At 45.8% G+C, this 19171-nt stretch overlaps 1 protein-coding gene across 1 annotated transcript; it reads left to right on the top strand.

Annotated features, from left to right (window-relative positions):
• The first annotated feature begins 1274 nt into the window (after positions 1-1274).
• Positions 1275-18944, top strand: LOC123090238 (uncharacterized). Its single transcript, XM_044511638.1, has 3 exons — positions 1275-1505; positions 1604-2074; positions 18787-18944. Exons 1-3 carry the CDS (start codon positions 1325-1327, stop codon positions 18942-18944), a joined length of 810 nt encoding a protein of 269 aa, XP_044367573.1. The 5' UTR covers positions 1275-1324.
• The last annotated feature ends 227 nt before the right edge of the window (positions 18945-19171 follow it).

Genomic DNA, 19171 nt, shown 5'->3' with positions numbered 1-19171 from the left:
TCATGAAGAGGGAGAATGCCGGCAGGTGGGATTCTGGCTAGAAAAGGAGCAAATATAGGAAACTATTCTGCACAGCTCCAAAAGTCCTGAAACACCATGAAAGTCATTTTTGGAATTAATAAGAATTATTCACCAAAGAAAGTACCAGAGGGGGCCCACACCTTGGCCACGAGGGTGGGGGGCGTGCCCTCTGTCTTGTGGGCCCCCTGGTGGTCCTCCGGTGCCCATATTCTGCTATATGAAGGCTTTTACCCTGAAAAAAAATCATAAGCAAGCTTACGGGACGAAACTCCGCCGCCACGAGGCAGAACCTTGGCGGAACCAATCTAGGGCTCCAGCGGAGCTGTTCTGCCAGGGAAACTTCCCTTTGGGAGGGGGAAACCATCACCATCCTTGTAACGCCCCGGATACAACTTTCCATATTCGTAACTCCAACTCTTGCCTTTTCCAGAGATGCGATATGTTATTTCCTCCATGGTTGGTTTTTATCTTTTGTTTTGCATTTTGTTCATGTCTTGCATCTCATCTCATAGCATCATGCGCATTGCATCTGCATGTTTTCATAAAACTTACATCCGCTCGTAGTTGTCGCTTCTTCCGTGTCTCGGTTGACCTTCTCTCAGATCAACCGGACCGCTCTCTTCTCTCTCTTTTCTCAGCTCATCAAATCCCTTGCCTTCGATGACCGTTCCGAGACCAACCAGCTTTTTCGAGTCCCTCTCGTCTGGCCGCTTAATCTTTCTGCACAATACTCAACCCCTCGCGCGCGTCCGAAACCTCTTCCGAACCCGACCCGCACGGTCATGACCGTTGGATCCGGATCATCCCCTAACGTCTATAAAACATCCCCGTTTTCTTATTTGGGCCACCTAACCTATTTATTCTCGACCGCTTGATTTCGATCGGACGGACCAGATTAGTCCCTATTCTAATCTGTAGACTATATATAAACTAGACCAACCCTAACTTCTCGGGAGTTTGTCCCATCGAGCCGCCGCCAGCCAGTTCCCCTCGGGATCCCTCCAGATCCACCCTCTCTCCCTCGATTTCCTGATCGGGCCAACCACCTCCTTCCCTCGATCCACCCAATCCTGCAACCGAGGCCCTGAGCTCCTCCCGCTCGATTCCTCTTCGAGCACCTCGTGCCCGACTGCCGCTGCTCCTCAGGCGCCACCACCGGCAACCGTACCTCGCCGGAGCTCGTCCGCGAGCAGGACCGCCGTCGCCCTCTCCTTCCTTTTTTCCCTCTGTTTACCCTCTTCTCCACCTCACCTCGCCGTCTCTTGTTCTTCAGGACGAACAGGAGCCTCGCCATGGCCACCTGATGGAGCTCCGCCGCCATGGATTCTCCCCTCCGCGCCCCAGATCCGGCCTCTCCGTTATCCGCCGTCCAGGACCTCTCCCGTCCGCCAAGCTCCCCGTCCTGCTGCCTGAGCGCCCACGGGACCACGTTGAGCAGATGGCCGCTGCCCAGCCTTGCAGATGCTTCGCCGCCTTGACTCCAGGTCCAGCCACCTTCTTTGGTCGACCCTCCCTCTCTTGCCTCCGGTCCTCTGTTTTTATGAAGCTCATGTCTCTCTCCGCTCTCTCTCTGTTGCAATAGGGAACCGAGCCGCCATGTCTGTCGCCCTCGTTTTCCTCGCCAGGAGACTGACTGCAGCCTCCTACCGTCGCTCGGGTCCGCGCCGCTTCGTCTCCGGCCCCTGCCCGCTGGAGTTGTGCCTCCCTATGCCCCGCAACCCCGTCGCCTTGCTCCTCTGCATCAAGCCCCACTCGACCCGACAGCTTCGCCCAGCGCCCCCTCGAGCTAGCCCCGCCGCCAAGTCCAGCACCGCACTGCCGCGAGCCGCTTCTTTCCTTTGGATCCCCGTCAACCCTTCGCCCCGCTCGCCGGAGCTCCGCTCCCAGCCACCGGCGCCCTGCTCGCCTCCTCTGCTTCGTTCGAGTAGGGAGGACGACGCCTCTGCTCGCTGCTTTGACCGCGCCTTCCTCGCCTGCGTGGACCGCGACCACGACTTCGGTCCAGCGTGCCCCTGCAGCCCATCCTCTCCACCAGCCGGCCGTGTGGCCCATGGTGAGCGCCAGATCCAGCGCCCCCTTTTTTCTGTGCTGTTGGCCCATCCAGATTTGGCCCACTTCATGTTTTTTTCCAGCTATGCAAATTTGCCTAATTTCCAGAGTTGTCTGTTTTACAGAAAAACCCTCAAACATCATGCATTTAATAACTCAGTGCATCGGATTAAAATAATTTATATATGTAAAATGCTTAGAATTTCATCTAGTTTCATATTTGTCCACTTTCATCCATGTTTGAAATGTTTAAAATGCTGTTTGATTAAATGTGCTCAAATGCCATGTTAAAATGATTTATTTCATAACTAAATAACCGTAGCTTGGTTTTAAATAAACTTTATATATAAATGGGGTGGAAAAATAAATAGATTATCATGGTGATTTTACTTTGCATGTTTAACAATTCTAAAATATGTTTTAGGGTAGAACAGTACCAAATTCATAATATGCATATGGGGATTTTCCGGAATTGTTGTTTGTTGTTCCGGCCTCATTTAAACTTGCCTAGATAGGTAGTTTTCATATGCTTCACCCATTGCCATGTTTAATAACATTTAATATTGTTGGGTACAAAACCGAGAGAGAACTAAATAATTGATGTGGTGTTTCGTCAATATGCAATTCGTTGCATATTGAGCTCCACTTAATTTGTAGTGTTGTTTGTTGCACTTTGCCATGCCATGCCTCATTAAACCGGACATGCATCATACTTGTTTGTGCATCATGCCATGTTTATGCTCGTGCATTTACCATGTTGTTTGTTTCTTTCCGGTGTTGCTTCTTAGTTTCGGTAATGTTGCGATTGTGAGGATTCGTTCGACTACTCCCGTTCGTCTTCTTCATGTACTCGTTCTTCTTCCTAGCGGGATTTCAGGCAAGATAACCGCTATCCTAGATCTCACTACTATCATTGCTATGCTAGTTGCTTCGTTCTATCGCTTTGCTACGCTACCTATCATTTGCTCTTCAAGCCTCCCAATTTGCCATGTCAGCCTCTAACCTTTTTTTACCCTTCCTAGCAAACCATTGTTTGGCTATGTTACCGCTTTTGCTCAGCCCTCTTATAGCATTGTTAGTTGCAGGTGAAGTTGAAGATTGCTCCATGGTGGACAGGATTATGTTGGGATATCACAATATCTCTTATTTAATTAATGCATCTATATACTTGGTAAAGGGTGGAAGACTCGGCCTTATGCCTGGTATTTTGTTCCACTCTTGCCGCCCTAGTTTCCGTCATACCGGTGTTATGTTTCCGGATTTTGCGTTCCTTACGCGGTTGGGTGATTTATGGAACCCCCTTGACAGTTCTCTTTGAATAAAAATCCTCCAGCAAGGCCCAACCTTGGTTTTACCATTTGCCTCACCACCACCTATACCCTTCCCTTGGGTCGGCCAACCCGAGGGTCATCTTTATTTTAGCCCCCCCCCGGGCCAATGCTTGTCTAAGCGTTGGTCCGAACTAGAGCCCTTTGGAGCGCCCCCCCAGGGAAACTTGAGGTCTAGTTTTAGTTGTACGGATTGCTCATCCGGTGTTGCCCTGAGAACGAGATATGTGCAGCTCCTATCGGGATTGTCGGCGCATCGGGCGGTCTTGCTGGTCTTGTTTTACCATTATCGAAATGTCTTGTAAACCGGGATTCCGAGTCTGATTGGGTCTTCCTGGGAGAAGGTATATCCTTCGTTGATCGCGAGAGCTTATCATGGGCTAAGTTGGGACACCCCTGCAGGGTATAAACTTTCGAAAGCCATGCCTGTGGTTATGGGCAGATGGGAATTTGTTAATGTCCGGTTGTAGATAACTTGACACCAGATACGAATTAAAATGCATCAACCGCGTGTGTAGCCGTGATGGTCTCTTTTCGGCGGAGTCCGGGAAGTGAACACGGTTTTGGGTTATCACTGATGTAAGTAGGAGTTCAGGATCACTTCTTGATCATTACTAGTTGACGACCGTTCCTTTGCTTGTCCCCTCGCTCTTATTTGCATATGTTAGCCACCGTATATGCTTAGTCGCTACTGCAACCTTACCACTTTACCCCTTCCTTTCCCATTAAGCTTTGCTAGTCTTGATACCCATGGTAATGGGATTGTTGAGTCCTCGTGGCTCACAGATTACTACAACAACAGTTGCAGGTACAGGTTATGCGATGATCATGACGCGAGAGCGATGTTTGCTTTGGAGTTCTTCTTCTGCTCCTTCTTCGATCAGGGGATAGGTTCCAGGTCGGCAGCCTGGGCTAGCAGGGTGGATGTCATTTGAGTTTCTGTTTGTGTTTCATCCGTAGTCAGATGATGCTCTTACGTATTGTGATGCTGTATTCGTGTGGCATTGTATGCCTTTTGTATGTATCCCTATCTATTATGTAATGTTGATGTAATGATATCCACCTTGCAAAAGCGTTTCAATATGCGGGTCTATCCTTGGTGGGACCTTCGAGTTCCTTTTGGATAGGGTCGCATATTGGGCGTGACAATCGTCATCACCAACGATCCTCTCATCGGGAGGGGGTCAATCTCCATCAACATCTTCACCGGCACCATTTCCTCTCAAACCCTAGTTCATCTCTTGTATCCAAAACCACAAATTGGTACCTGTGGGTTTCTAGTAGTGTTGATTACTCCTTGTAGTTGATGCTAATTGGTTTACTTGGTGGAAGATCATATGTTTAGATCCTTAATGCATATTAATACTCCTCTGATTATGAACATGAATATGCTTTGTGAGTAGTTATGTTTGTTCCTGAGGACATGGGTGAAGTCTTGCTATTAGTAGTCATGTGAATTTGGTATTCGTTCGATATTTTGATGAGATGTATGTTGTCTCTCCTCTAGTGGTGTTATGTGAACGTCGACTACATGACACTTCACCATTATTTGGGCCTAGAGGAAGGCATTGGGAAGTAATAAGTAGATGATGGGTTACTAGAGTGACAGAAGCTTAAACCCTAGTTTATGCGTTGCTTCGTAAGGGGCTGATGTGGCTCCATATGTTTCATGCTATGGTTAGGTTTGCCTTAATAATTCTTTTGTAGTTGCGGATGCTTGCAATAGGGGTTAATCATAAGTGGGATGCTTGTCCAAGAAAGGGCAGTACCCAAGCACCGGTCCACCCACATATCAAATTATCAAAGTAACAAACGCGAATCATATGAGCGTGACGAAACTAGCTTGACGATAATTCCCATGTGTCCTCGGGAGCGCTTTTCTCATTATAAGAAATTGTCTAGGATTGTCCTTTGCTACAAAAAGGATTGGGCCACCCTGCTGCACCTTATTTACTTTCATTGCTTGTTACCCGTTACGAATTATCTTATCACAAAACTATCTGTTACCTACAATTTCAGTGGTTGCAGAGAATACCTTACTGAAAACCGCTTGTCATTTCCTTTTGCTCCTTGTTGGGTTCGACACTCTTACTTATCAAAAGGACTATGATAGATCCCCTATACTTGTGAGTTATCAACCTCCAGGCGTTGTATAACCATGGAGACAGCCATGCGAAGACCATGTAGAAGCGCCTCATATTCGGCTGCATTGTTGGAGTCCGTATACATAATTTGTAGTATATAGCGGACTGCGTCCCCAGTAGGAGATGTTAGCATGACGCCAGCCCCCAGTCTGGCAAGCATTTTGGAGCCGTCAAAGTACATAATCCAATTGGAGTATGAACTATACTCTTTAGGGAGTTCGGCTTCCGTCCATTTAGCAACGAGGTCGGCCAATACGTGGGATTTAATGGCCCGACATGGCTTGTATACTATTTCGAACGATAAGAGTTCGATATCCCATTTAGCTATGCAGCCGGTGGTGTCCCTGTTGTTGATAATATCGTTAAGTGGTACTTCTGATGCCACTATGATCGAACACTCTTGAAAATAGTGTCGTAGTTTTCGGGACGCCACAGACCGTGTAGGTTATTTTTTGGTAGTGGGGGTGTCGGGATTTGCAAGGTGTGAGGACCTCCGATACATAATAAACTAGCTTTTGTGTGGGGAATTTATGTCCCTCTTCCCCTCGTTCAACAACGAGTATGGCACTAACTACTTGGTTAGTTGCCGAGATGTATAATAACATAGGCTCGCCAACACCCGGGGCAGCTCGGATTGGGTTGCTTGCAAGTAGGGCCTTGATTTCTCCCAATCCGGCTGTTGTAGCATTCATCCATTCAAAGTTATCAGTGCGTCGTAATAGCTTGTTGAGTGGTAATGCTTTTTCTCCCAACTTGGAGATGAAACGGCTTAAGGCCACAATGCACCCTGCTAGTTTTTGGACTTGCTTTAGGTATGTTGGTATAGCCAATTGTGATAGAGCTCAGATTTTGGCTGGGTTTGCTTCAATTCCTCAATAAACCCTAGCAATTTTCCGGCTGGTACTCCGAAGAGACATTTTTCTGGATTAAGTCGTATGTCGTATGTTGGAAGGTTGTCGAAGGTGAGGCGGAGATCTTCCACCAGTGTTTCGACGCGCTTCGTCTTGATGACCACGTCATCCACGTGCTTCAACTATTTTGCCAAAATTTTTTCCAAGCAAGTTTGAATCATACACTGGTAGGTAGGCCTAGCATTTTTGAGCCTGAAGGGCATAGTGTTGAAGCAGAAGGGACCGTAAGGGGGTGATGAACGCGGTTGCGGCCTGGTCCAATTCCTTCATCTTAATCTGATGGTATCCAGAATAGGCATCGAGGAAACACAAAGAATCGTGCCCTGCAGTTGCATCAATGATTTGGTCGATGCGAGGCAATGGGAAGGGGTCTTTAGGGCAAGCCTTGTTAAGGTCTTTGAAATCGATGCACATGCGCCAGGATTTTTCCTTCTTTGGTACCATGACCAAGGTGGCTAATCAATCCGGATGTTTAATTTCCCTAATAAACCCAGCCTCTAGCAACTTATCTAGCTCTTCTCCCATGGCTTGACGCTTGGGTTTGGAGAACCGCCGTAGTGTCTGCTTCACGGGTTTAAATCCCTTGATTATGTTGAGACTGTGTTCGGCCAGTCTGCGTGGGATGCCGGGTATGTCTGAAGGGTACCAGGCAAAAATATCCCAATTCTCTCGCAGAAATGTGTGTAGGGCGGCATCCACTGCCGGGTCTAGTTGCTATTTTGTTAGGGTCTGTCGGGTGCACTTGAAATTTAACTATTTCCTCAGCTAGCTTGAAAGAGGTGGATTTGGATCTCTTATTGAGAATCACATCATTCCTATCCATCATGGACTATAGGGTGGTTAATTCTTCCATCGCTAGGGCTTCGGATAGTTTCTCGAGGGCCAAGGATGCAGTTTTGTTTTCGGCCCGAAGGGCTTTGTCCGGTTCGCTCGAAATTGTTATGATTTCGTTGGGTTCAGGCATTTTGAGATTCATATACCCGTAATGGGGTATAGCTTGGAAGCGTGAGAAAGCGTCCTGGCCGAGGATGGTGTGATACCCACTGTTGAAGGGGACCACATGAAAGAGCAACTCTTCAGATCTATAGTTTTCAAGCGTGCTGAATACCACATCAAGTTTAATTCTCCGAGAGCATTGTGCTTCTCGACTGGGGATAATGCCTCGAAAGGTGGTATTGCTTTGCTCGATGCATGATCTGTCCATCTGCATTTTATCGAGAGTGTCTTCATAGATGAGGTTAAGCCCATTGCCGCCATCCATGAGCACTTTAGTGAGCCGAAAACCATCCACAATGGGGTTTAATACTAGGGCCGCGGGTGCTCGAACTGAACGAGCCTTTGGTTCGTCTTCGGCTATAAAGGTTATCACCGTGTCGTTCCATGGGCTTAGTGTGGTAACTTGGTGGACTTCGGCGAGGTCAAGGAGTGCCCTTTTGCATCAATTATTCGAAAAAAGGTCTCGAAGACCATGAGGATGTTAAAGTCGTCCTTCTCCATATAGTATTTCTCCGGAGTGGTGGTGAGGATGGTCTCACCATGTTTTGCTACTTGTCAGAGTACCCAACATGCTCAAAGGCTATGGGTCGGGTCTGTGTGCAGAGTGACATGTATTGGGCAGGGCTTTTCCAGGAGTTCGTCAAGAACGAACATGTGTCCCGTGAAGGGTTTATCTTTCCTGCCCATAGACTGGTGGTCGGGTGACCCGCCATGATGTATCCGTTTAGTCCGGGCCGCACACTGCTTAAAGGCAGCGGGCTCCAGTTGAGTTTTCTGGGCCCTCCATGTGCTTTCCATCGCACAGTACTTTTGCACTACCTATGATAGTTCTGTAAAGCTCTGTATGTGGCAACGGTCGAGGGCATTCAATATGCCCTCGTCGGTGCAGTTATGATGAAAGACCGAAACTACGTCGTCATCCGAGCAGTCTTTGATCTGGTTTTTAACAAGCAGGAATCTGGCCCAAAAGTGGTGGACCATTTCCTGAGGCTTCTACCGCACATACATCAGGTTGTATATATCTGGAGGACCTGAGTGGCTTGTAGAATATAGATTGTGGTGGGTGGGTGGTTTAAATTTTAGATCCAGTCCCACGTCTGCATTTGGAGCTTGAAAGGTGTCCGAGGCGACCGGTTCGGGTCCGGGGAGGTCCAAGGGCTCCTGTGATCCTGTGCTTGAGCAAGAGTCCGGAGGGCGTGAGGTCCCATTAGAAGGAAGAGTATCCGGCTCAGGGGATTCGGAGACTCAAACACACTTGGTCTTCAATATAGGGAGGGAAGTGTCTTTGGCCGGTTCCTCAATGACCGCTATGAGGTGGGTGATCGGCGGGTGATTAATTTCCCTCTGGTCAGGCTTGAGCCTGATCAGATCATAGTCCGTTGAGACCCCCAGGGCGGTGATGCTGTCTAGCAGTTCTTTTAAAGACGAGACATCCACCGGATCCAACTTTTCAAAGTACTTTGGGCCGATGCGAAGACGGTGTCTGGCAGCCGTAAGGGGTGTTGCGGGCTCGAGGGCTACGCAAGCTCCAATGGTGAAAGCTCCGAACTGGAGGGTCTGCTCTGAAGCTATGCTCCTTCCAGAAGTGATATTATTGTTGATGACTAGGCGAGCCATAGATTGCTTTTGTAGACTGCACGACAGAGCTCTCAATGAAAGCACCAATGTCGAAGTCAAAACCGGCAGTTCTCGGGTAGGGGGGCCCAAGCTATGCGTATAAGTATCGATGGTAATAGGGGACCAGGGGGCAAAATGTTTACCCAGGTTCGGGCCCTCTTAAAGGAGGTAAACCCTACTCCTGCTTGATTATATTCAAAGAGTATGGAGATTACGAGAGTTGATATACCTCGAGATCGTAATGGCTAAACCCTAGATGTCTAGCCTATGAATATTGCGATGATGGTAATGAGGATCACCTCTATGGACTAACCCCTCCAGTTTATATACATACCAGGGGGCCTAGGGTTTGTACAAGGTCGGTTCATCAGGGAAGGAAACACCCGGACTCTAATCTTGCCATTTACGAATGGAGAAGTCCCATCCGGACACAGAGGATAATCTTTAGCCTGATCTTGTACGGCTCATCCACCCCGTCCCATACTCTTGGGCCGAACACCTGAGGACCCCCGAATCCAGGACTCCCTCAGAGGTGTCTCGGTATCATATCATCATCACATCTTTACCTTTACCATTTATCTTAGTTTGAACCTTTTGATTATATCCTGGTTTAGTAGAATAAAAGTTTTAGTATGATCTAGTTTTGTGTTTTACTCTGTGTTCCATCGATGTAATCGAGTCTGAGAGTTATATAATAAAGATCTGTTTTGAGTAGAGGGCTTTGCTTTCTTGCTATGATCTTGAGAAAAGAAATGAATAAAATAAATAAAAAAAGATTATATAATGATCTTATGAAGAGTGGTGAATTCACATATAAAGAGTATGATGAATAAAATTTGTTGAGAGTTGACAAACATAGTTTTGGTCATTGTTGCAATTAATAGGAAGTGATAAAGAAAGAGAGGTCTCACATATAAATACACTATCTTGGACATCTTTGGTGATTGTGATCACTCATCAAAATATTATATGCTAAAAGGTTGATGTTAGACAAGGAAGACAACATAATGAGTTATGTTTTCTTATACCCGAATAGAAGTTATGTTGTCATGGATCCTCCAACATGTTGAGCTTGCTTCTCATCCCATGCTAGCCAAATCTTTTGCACCAAGTAGAGATACTACTTGTGCATCCAAAAATCCATTAACCTAGTTTTGCGATGAGACTCCACCATATCTACCTATGGATTGAGTAAGATCCTTCAAGTAAGTTGTCGCCAGTGCAAGGAATAAAAATTGCTCTCTGAATATGTATGATCTTTTAGTGTGAAGAAAATAAGATTTATGCGAACTTGTGATATGGAAGAAATAAAAGTGACAAACTGCATAATAAAGTTCTCCGTCACAAGCGGCAATATAAAGTGACGTTCTTTTGCATTAAGATTTTGTGCATCCAACCATAAAAGCGTATGATAACCTCTCCTTCCCGCTACGAAGGGCCTATCTTTTATTTTTATCCTTATACAAGAGTCATGGTGATCTTCACCTTTCCTTTTTACACCTTTTCTTTTTGGCAAGCACTATATGTTTTGGAAAGATCCAGACACACATATCCACTCAGATGTAGGTGATCAGAAATTATTATTGTTGACATTACCCTTGAGGTAAAAGGTTGGGAGGTGAAACTATAAGCCCCTATCTATCTCTATGTACGATTGAGACTTTGATCTCATAAGTATTGCGCGAGTGTTATGAATTGTGAAATGCTAAAAGATGGTTGAGTATGTGGATTTGCTAGATAAAAGCTCTTACATTGACTCTTTCTGGTATTATGATAAATTGCAATTGCTTCAATGATTGAGATCATAGTTTGTTAGTTTTCAATAAAGTTTTTGATTCATACTTTATCTTGTGAACGAATTATCACTTTAGCATAAGAAGTTATATAACAACATGTTGTTGTTCTAAAGATGATCATGATTCCCTCATGTCCATATTTTATTTTGTCGACACCTCTATCTCTAAACAAGTGATCATGATTATCGCTTTCGGCTTTCGCTTGACGATAAGCAAGGTCTAATCTTGGGGGAGTAGATACAACCATTTTGCATCATGTTTTTATGTTGATACTTGTTGCATCATGGACTGTTATTTCACATTATGGTACAATACTTATGCCTTTTCTCTCTTATTTTAAGATTTACATGAAGAGGGAGAATACCGACAGTTGGAATTCTGGACCGGAAAGGACCAAATCTGAAATATCTATTCTGCACAACTCCAAAAGTCCTGAAAATTTATGGAGAGTTATTCTAGAATATATAAAAATTATTGGGCGAAGAAACTACCAGAGGGGACCCACCAGGTGGCCATTAATCCGGGGGCGCGCCCTACCCCCCAGGGCGCCCCCAGGGCTTGTGGCCCCCCTGACCATCGTCTGGTGCCCCTCTTCTGCTATATGCAAGGATTTGGCCTGGAAAAAAATCATAGGAGAGCTTTCGGGACGAAGCGCCACCTTAGAAGCAATCTAGGGCTCTGACGGAGGTGTTCTACCGGGGAAACTTCCCTCCGGGAGGGGGAAATCGAAGCCATCGTCATCACCAATGATCCTCTCATCGAGGGATGGTCAATCTTCATCAACATCTTCACCAGCACCATCTCCTCTCAAACCGTAGTTCATCTCTTGTATTCAATCGTTGTCCCAAAACCTCAGATTGGTACCTGTGGGTTGCTAGTAGTGTTGATTACTCCTTGTAGTTGATGCTAGTTGGTTTATTTGGTGGAAGATGATATGTTCAGATCCTTAATTATATTCAATACCCCTCTGATCTTGAACATGAATATGCTTTTGTGAGTAGTTAGTTTTGTTCCCGAGGACATGGGAGAAGTCTTGTTATAAGTAATCATGTGAATTTGGTATTCGTTTGATGTTTTGATGAGATGATGTTGTCTTTCCTCTAGTGGCACTACAGGAATCAGGCACTTTGCCGTCAGCCATGGCTGACGGTAAAGGCATGGATGGCTGACGGCAAAGACCTTTGTAGTCAGCCAGCAGACGGCAATAGGTCTCGCTGAATAGGCTATGGCAAAGTCCTCTTTGCCATATGCTGTCAGACGGCAAAGATGAAAATGTCTTTGCCATCAGCTACTAACGGCAAAGGACCTGGACGACACACGTGGCAGCTTAGGGCCGTTAAGGGGTTAACGGTGTGCTTTGCCGTTCGCTGGTAGACAACAAAGATGCAAAGTTCTTTGCCGTCAGCCAGCAGACGGCAAAGAAAGCATATAGGCCAGCACAATGCCCCAGGTTGTACAGGTACCTGCCATGTGGCAGCTTTGCCGTCCGCTTGCTGATGGCAAAGCTCTATGCCATCTGCCAGCAGACAACAAAGTGCCTTTATAGCCCCTTTTTTTTCTTGAATTCATTCAATTTAACAGAATTTCACGGATATATATATATATAACACATTTGAAAATAATTTCAACAGGCATACCAACAATAAGTTTCCAACAACATAAGAAACATAAAATTTTCCGACAACATATCCAATATACAATGATTTCCAACAAGAAGTTTCCAAAAACATATCCATATATACATACATATCGAAAACAAGTTTCCAACAACATATCCATATATACATACATATCCAAAACAAGTTTCGATAAACAAAAAGGAAGGACAAGGAGAAGAGTACACTCCATCAATGCAAGCTTCCTCATCTAAAGCAAATCTGCAAATTGGAAAAGATGAAAGTTAGAAGAAGAAGAAGAAGAAGAAGAAGAAGAAGAAGACTAAATATAAGAAAAAGAAGAAAAGGAAAAAGAAGAATTTAGCTTCTCTTTCTTTTTCTCCTCTCCGCTTCTTTATCTTCTTCTTCTAACTAAGGTAGGTAAAAATGCCATTTTAGCTAAGCTAGGTAAAAATGCTAAGTGTGTAGGTCATTTTAGATGTAAGCGAGGTAAATAGGTAATTTTGGAGCTAACGCAGGTAAAATGGATCATATTGGAACTAACCTAGGTAAACTTGGTCATTTTGGAGCTAACCTAGGTAAAATGGATCATATTGGAGCTAACCTAGGTAAAATTGGTCATTTTGGAGCTAACCTTGCATATTATGAGTTAACTAAGCATGTTATGCCATTTTGACATAAGTAAGCTAAGTATAGGTCATTGTGGAGCTAACCTAGGTAAAATGGATCATATTGAAGCTAACCTAGGTAAACTTGGTCATTTTGGAGCTAACCTAGGTAAAATGGATCATATTGGAGCTAACCTACGTAAAATTGGTCATTTTGGAGCTAACCTAGCATATTATGAGTTAACTAAGCATATTATGCCATTTTTGACATAAGTAAGCTAAGTATAGGTCTTTCTTGAGCTAACCCAGGTAACTAAGCATATTAGAGCTAACTTAGAGCTAACTGAGGTCATTTTGGAGCGAACTTAGGTAAAAATGATCATTTTGGAGCTCATTAGGCTTATTATGTCATTTTCAAGGAAAATAAGCTAACTATGTCACATATATGAGGTTTCCATGATTGTTATGCGATTTCAAACCTGAGTAAGGTAATTATGCCTTTTTTACATAAGTAAGCTAAGTGTATGTAATTATTGAGCAAACCTACGTAACTAAGCATATTAGAGCTAACTTAGGTCATAACGGAGGAAACAAAGCTAAGTATAGATCATTTTGGAGATCTGACATACCTGACATACTTCACTCCTCCTTCTCCTTCATCATTCTGATGCGCTTAGAGCAGCGAGGCAGTGGGATGTAGTCTTCTACCATAATTGGCATGGTCATGTCGCCCAGCTGTGGGATCGCGAGGTCATTGTTAGGGACCACCACCATAGCGAGGCCATCTTCAGGCATCACTGATGTCTACTACACAACCTTCTTCTTGTAGATGTTGTTGGGCCTCCAAGTGCAGAGGTTTGTAGGACAGTGGCAAATTTCCCTCAGGTGGATGACCTAAGGTTTTTGAATCCGTGGAAGGCGTAGGATGAAGATGGTCTCTCTCAAGCAACCCTGCAACCAAATAACAAAGAGTCTCTTGTGTCTCCAACACACCCAATACAATGGTAGATTGTATAGGTGCACTAGTTAGGCAAAGAGTTGGAGACGTATCAGCATCCCCAAGCTTAATTCCTGCTCGTCCTCGAGTAGGTAAATGATAAAAGAAAGAATTTATGAAGTGTGAATGCTAGCAGGTGCATAAGTTTGATCAATGATAATTTCAATCACCTTTTCTAGCATGGTTATATGTCATAACAGTAGTTCATCTCATAAAACTTCTCAAGATCAAGTAACAAGCTATTCACATGTTAAAGCATAGATCATAAACTTCCTTGAAAACTAGCAAACTTCATTCTCAGTCATCAAACAATTACAATTCATCTTATTTTCAGGAAGGGTCTATGTCAGAGCTTTGATTTAGCAAACTCCACATACTCAAATATCATATAGTCTTCTACAATTGCTAACACTCACGCAATACTTATGCTTATGAAGTTTTAATCGGACACTGAGAAAGATAGGGGCTTATAGTGTTGCCTCCCAATGTATTCACCTTTGGGTGATGTCAAAAATAATAGTGCATGCTAACTTACATCCAGTTGGATATATATATCATTATCTTTCCAACACGAGGTGCTTGCCAAAGGATACAATGAAAAAAGGAAAGGTGAAGATCACCTTGACTCTTGCATAAAAGTAAAAGATATAAAGTAAAAGATAGGCCCTTCGCAGAGGGAAGCAGAGATTTGCAGAGGTGCCAGAGCTCAATTTTGAAATAGAGGCAAATAATTTTGAGAGGTATGATCTCATTGTCAACATAACAACCAAGAGTTCCCAATATCTTCCATACTACATACATTATAGGCCGTTCCCAAAAAGAATGGTAACGATTTTACTCCCCCTCCACCAACAATCACACTCCACGGTCATCCGAAACAACGGGGTACCGTCCATACCAACAACAATCCTGGGGGAGTTTTGTTTACAATTATTTTTGATTTGATTTTGCTCTTTTTGATCATGGGACTGGGCATCCTGGTTACCAGCCATTTTTCTCGTGAATGATGAGCGGAGTCCACTCATCTTGAGAATAACCCACCTAGCATGGAAGATACTGACAGCCCCTAGTCGCCACATGAGCGATTCGGGCATACAAAACAGATTATCGTTTGAAGGTTTAGAGTTTCGCACATGCAAATTTACTTGGAACGGCAGGTAAATACCGCATATAGGTAGGTATGGTGGACACTCCTGACAAAAACTGGGTTTAAGGATATTTGGAAGCACAAGTAGTATATGTACTTGGTGCAAGGAATTTTGGCTAGCATGAGGGGGAAAGGCAAGCTCAACATGTTTGAATGATCCATGACAATATACTTTAACTGAGATGTGAGAAAACATAAGCCATTACGTTGTCTTCCTTGTCCAACATCATCTCTTTAGCATGTCATACTTAATGAGTGCTCACAATTATAAAAGATGTCCAAGATAGTATATTTATATGTGAAATCTCTCTTCCTTCAATATTCTTTCATGAATTGATCAGATGACCAATACAATGTTTGCTAACCTTCAATAAATTTACAACCTCTACTTCTTAGATGTGAAGTCATTACTCCCCATGGGATAAGCAAATGAGACATATATAATTTCATATTTATGACATTCAACTCATTCAACCATTTACTCATAGGATATAAGTGAAGCACACGAGTAAATGCAAACTACTCCAAAAAGATATAAGTGAAGACAAATGAGTAGTTAAATAATTATGTAGCTATGTGAAGACTCCCTCTCATTTAAGAATTTCAGATTTTGGTATTTTATTCATACATCAAACAAAGCAAAACAAAATGACATTGGAAGGATAGCACTACTCATGTGAAGAAGCAAAAACTTAGGTCCAACCGATACTAACTATTGGGGATATAACTATTTGTGTAAGCCGCTGAGGAGGGGCCGGGTTATGCAAAGAAGACTTACCAAAGGTGAAGATGGCGGTTCATAGAGGGCTTAAGGCCCGCAGGAGACTTAAGGCCCGGTTTAATAAACCGCCATAGTAATATTACTTTTATCATAAGGTAGACTTAACTAGTCACCGAGCCGGACATTGTTTATAAGCCGGCCGGGACTCTGTAAGCCGCAGGGCGTCCACCCGTGTATATAATGGGACGACCCGCTGGTGGCTTAGGGCAAGAAACAACTCATCGAGAACCGGGCATAGCGTATCTTGCTCCCTGGTCATCGAAACATCAATACCAACCCAACTAGACGTAGGCCTTACCTTCACCGTAAGGGGCCGAACTAGTATAAAACCTCTCGTGTCCTTTGTCCCGATTAACCCCTTCAAGCTTCCTAGTTGCGATGGCTCCACAACTAAGTCCTTTCACGAGGACATCTGACGTGACAATTCCACGACAGTTAGCGCCCACCGTGGGGCCAGCGCACAGTGGATTTGAGTTCTTGAAGGGCAACTTCGAAGGGCTCAAGGGATACGTAGTGGTCCGGATGACCAAGAGTCGTCGTGGCAAGATCTACGTCGATGATGAAGGCCCCGATGCCGGGTTAATTGAGTACGGGTACCGGGTCCCCTTCGGAGGGATCCACGTCTTCATTGGCCGGATTGGTGAGCCGGGGCCTGAGCCGGACAACTGCACCGACCTCGTCGAGACGGCTCAGCGTGCGAAACCCGCCCGAGCTCAAACCGGCATGAAGCGTGTCTTTGTGGGATGCGTCCATGGAGAAGAGCTTTCTGAAGGACCTGAAGATGGCGGTGAGGCGGCCGTCCACTCTGACGGTGATTCGTCCGCCGGCTCACCAGATTCTCTGTATCAAGTTCAAGATGGTGTGCTCGGGGGCTGTTCCGATGGCTTCAGTATTCCGGACCCCTGTGAGTCGCCGAATTGGGCAGGAGTCTTCATGGATGGGACTCAACCCGGTCAAAACTCTACAGCCGCTACTGCAATTACGTCCGGGATAGGAGTGGCCGGGGCAGGAGGCCCTGTGCGCCCGCCGGCTCAAGTGCTGATAGACATCATGGACAAGCTTACGACCCTGTTAACCGCCACGGTTATCCCTGCGAACAAAGATGAGCATGACGCGGAGGTGGCACGGGTACGTGAGGAGATAGCTCAGGCCAAGGAGGCCTTGGCAGCTGAGGATACTAGACTAGCTACGGAGCGGGCGGCTCTTGACGCCCGGGGAACAACGGTTGCAGTCAGAGGCTTACCAGCTCACGACAAGCTTAAACGCGTCCAATGAGGTAATGAGGAGGAGACACCAGAAGACCCAATCCCGGTTACCTCTGAATTACGACCCTCGGGTTCTTTTCGCTACACCCGGAGCCGGCCCAAGTAACCCGCCAGATGCCAATCAGTTTATGACATTCGGAGCAGTAGGACTGGCTCAGCGTCGAGAGATGCCACCTCCTCATGTGAGCATGGAACCACCGCGTTATGTGCCGATACCGGAGGGTCACTTTTCCAACCCGATGGAGAATTCAATCGCAGCATCAGCGCGTCTGGCGGCTCTTCTAGTGGACGGTGATGATCCAACAGCGGTGGAGACCCGGAGGATCAGGGAACTTGTTCAGACGGCCCTGGCTCAGCAAGAGACCAATTCTTATAGTCGGGATAGGATTCATTCAACTCCTCCGCCTTGGTTGGCACCGCCTCGTCAGAACCGGAGCCCGAGTTACAGCCGGCACATGGAATCTGAAGCTTTGTCAAGCAACGCCCAACACCGTGACCAACATGGTGGCTATAACCCGGTGCAAGACCGAGTACGTCAGGAGAACGAGCGGGCGGCTCAGCTGGCGGCTCAGCAGGCGGCACATCAGGATATTCCAGAGTATCCAACGACTTCTACTGAGATGGGAGTAGCCACCAGAACTGATGGTGTTCCTTGTTTGATACTGGCTTTGCGCAATGTACGCCTGCCCAAGGACTTCAAGGGACCTCCAAAGGTGCTGAATTACACGGCCGACTTACAGCCTAGAGCATGGACTGAGAGTTATGAGATGGCCATGGAGCTGTTGGAAGTCAGTGACGCGGCAATGGCCAAATACTTTACCATGATGTTAGATGGAACGGCCCGGTCTTGGTTAAAGAGTTTACCACCCAATTCTATTGGTTCGTGGGAGGAGTTAAAAGCCCGTTTCATCCAGAACTTCAAGGACACCTGTAAGCAATCTATGTCAATCGTGGACTTGACGAATTGCAAGCAGGGGGAGGGCGAATCCACCACCCATTGGGTACGCCGGGTCAAGGAGATAATTCATTCATCTGATAAGATGGATGCCGGTTCTGCAGTCCTCATGTTGGAGAAAAATTGTAGCTTTGAGCCGCTGAGGCAGAAACTAGGGCGCCTTAAGCGTGACTGCAGGGATATGGGCACGCTAATGGCGGCTTTAGTCAAATATGCCGATTCTGATAGTACCAAGGATCCCGCATCTGATGATGAGAAGACAGGGAAGGGAAAAAGGAACGGCAATGGAAAGGGTCAACAACACAACCCGGTGAATCAAAGCGGCAATAAGCGTAAGGCGGACGGCAACCCGGAGCTTGTAGCCAATGCTAATACGCAGGGTAACAATCAGAGACGTACGGGTAAGTGGCCTCGGTCTGGCGGGTCAGGCCCATCTCTTGAGCAGCTACTCAATGAGCCTTGCCCGAAACACGGCACCCGGGAGCACCCCGCTACACACCTGTGGAAAGATGGCGCGATCATGAAAGCGTTTAAAAATTCTAATACCTTTGATAGTAGTCATGGATCTGGCGGCGGTTCAGGGGCTGGCAGTTTTCATGGCCCAGGTGGCGGTTCAAATTCCAGTTTTTAGGGACAGCCGGGTGGAAATAATCAACAGCAATCTGGTCAGGGAGGACAATAGCAGCAATAGTCGGGTTATCAGAGCCATCTGAAACAGTTGAGTGGTGGGCAGTACCATGTGTTTACCACTAGCTTATGCAGACGTGACCAGAAGGTTCTTAAGAGGGCCGTAAATTCGGTTGAGCCGGCAATTCCTCGTTATTTGAGATGGTCAGAGCAACCCATCATATGGAGCAGAGAGGATCACCCTCCACGAGTTGATAATCTGGGTCATTTAGCCTTGGTGGTAGCACCCCAGGTTGGTGGATATAAATTCACT

This window comes from Triticum aestivum, chromosome 4B (genome assembly GCF_018294505.1).
Source record: "Triticum aestivum cultivar Chinese Spring chromosome 4B, IWGSC CS RefSeq v2.1, whole genome shotgun sequence".
Taxonomy (NCBI): domain Eukaryota; kingdom Viridiplantae; phylum Streptophyta; class Magnoliopsida; order Poales; family Poaceae; genus Triticum; species Triticum aestivum.
Note: the sequence above shows the minus strand (reverse complement) of the source record. Positions and strands in the feature narration are given on the sequence as shown.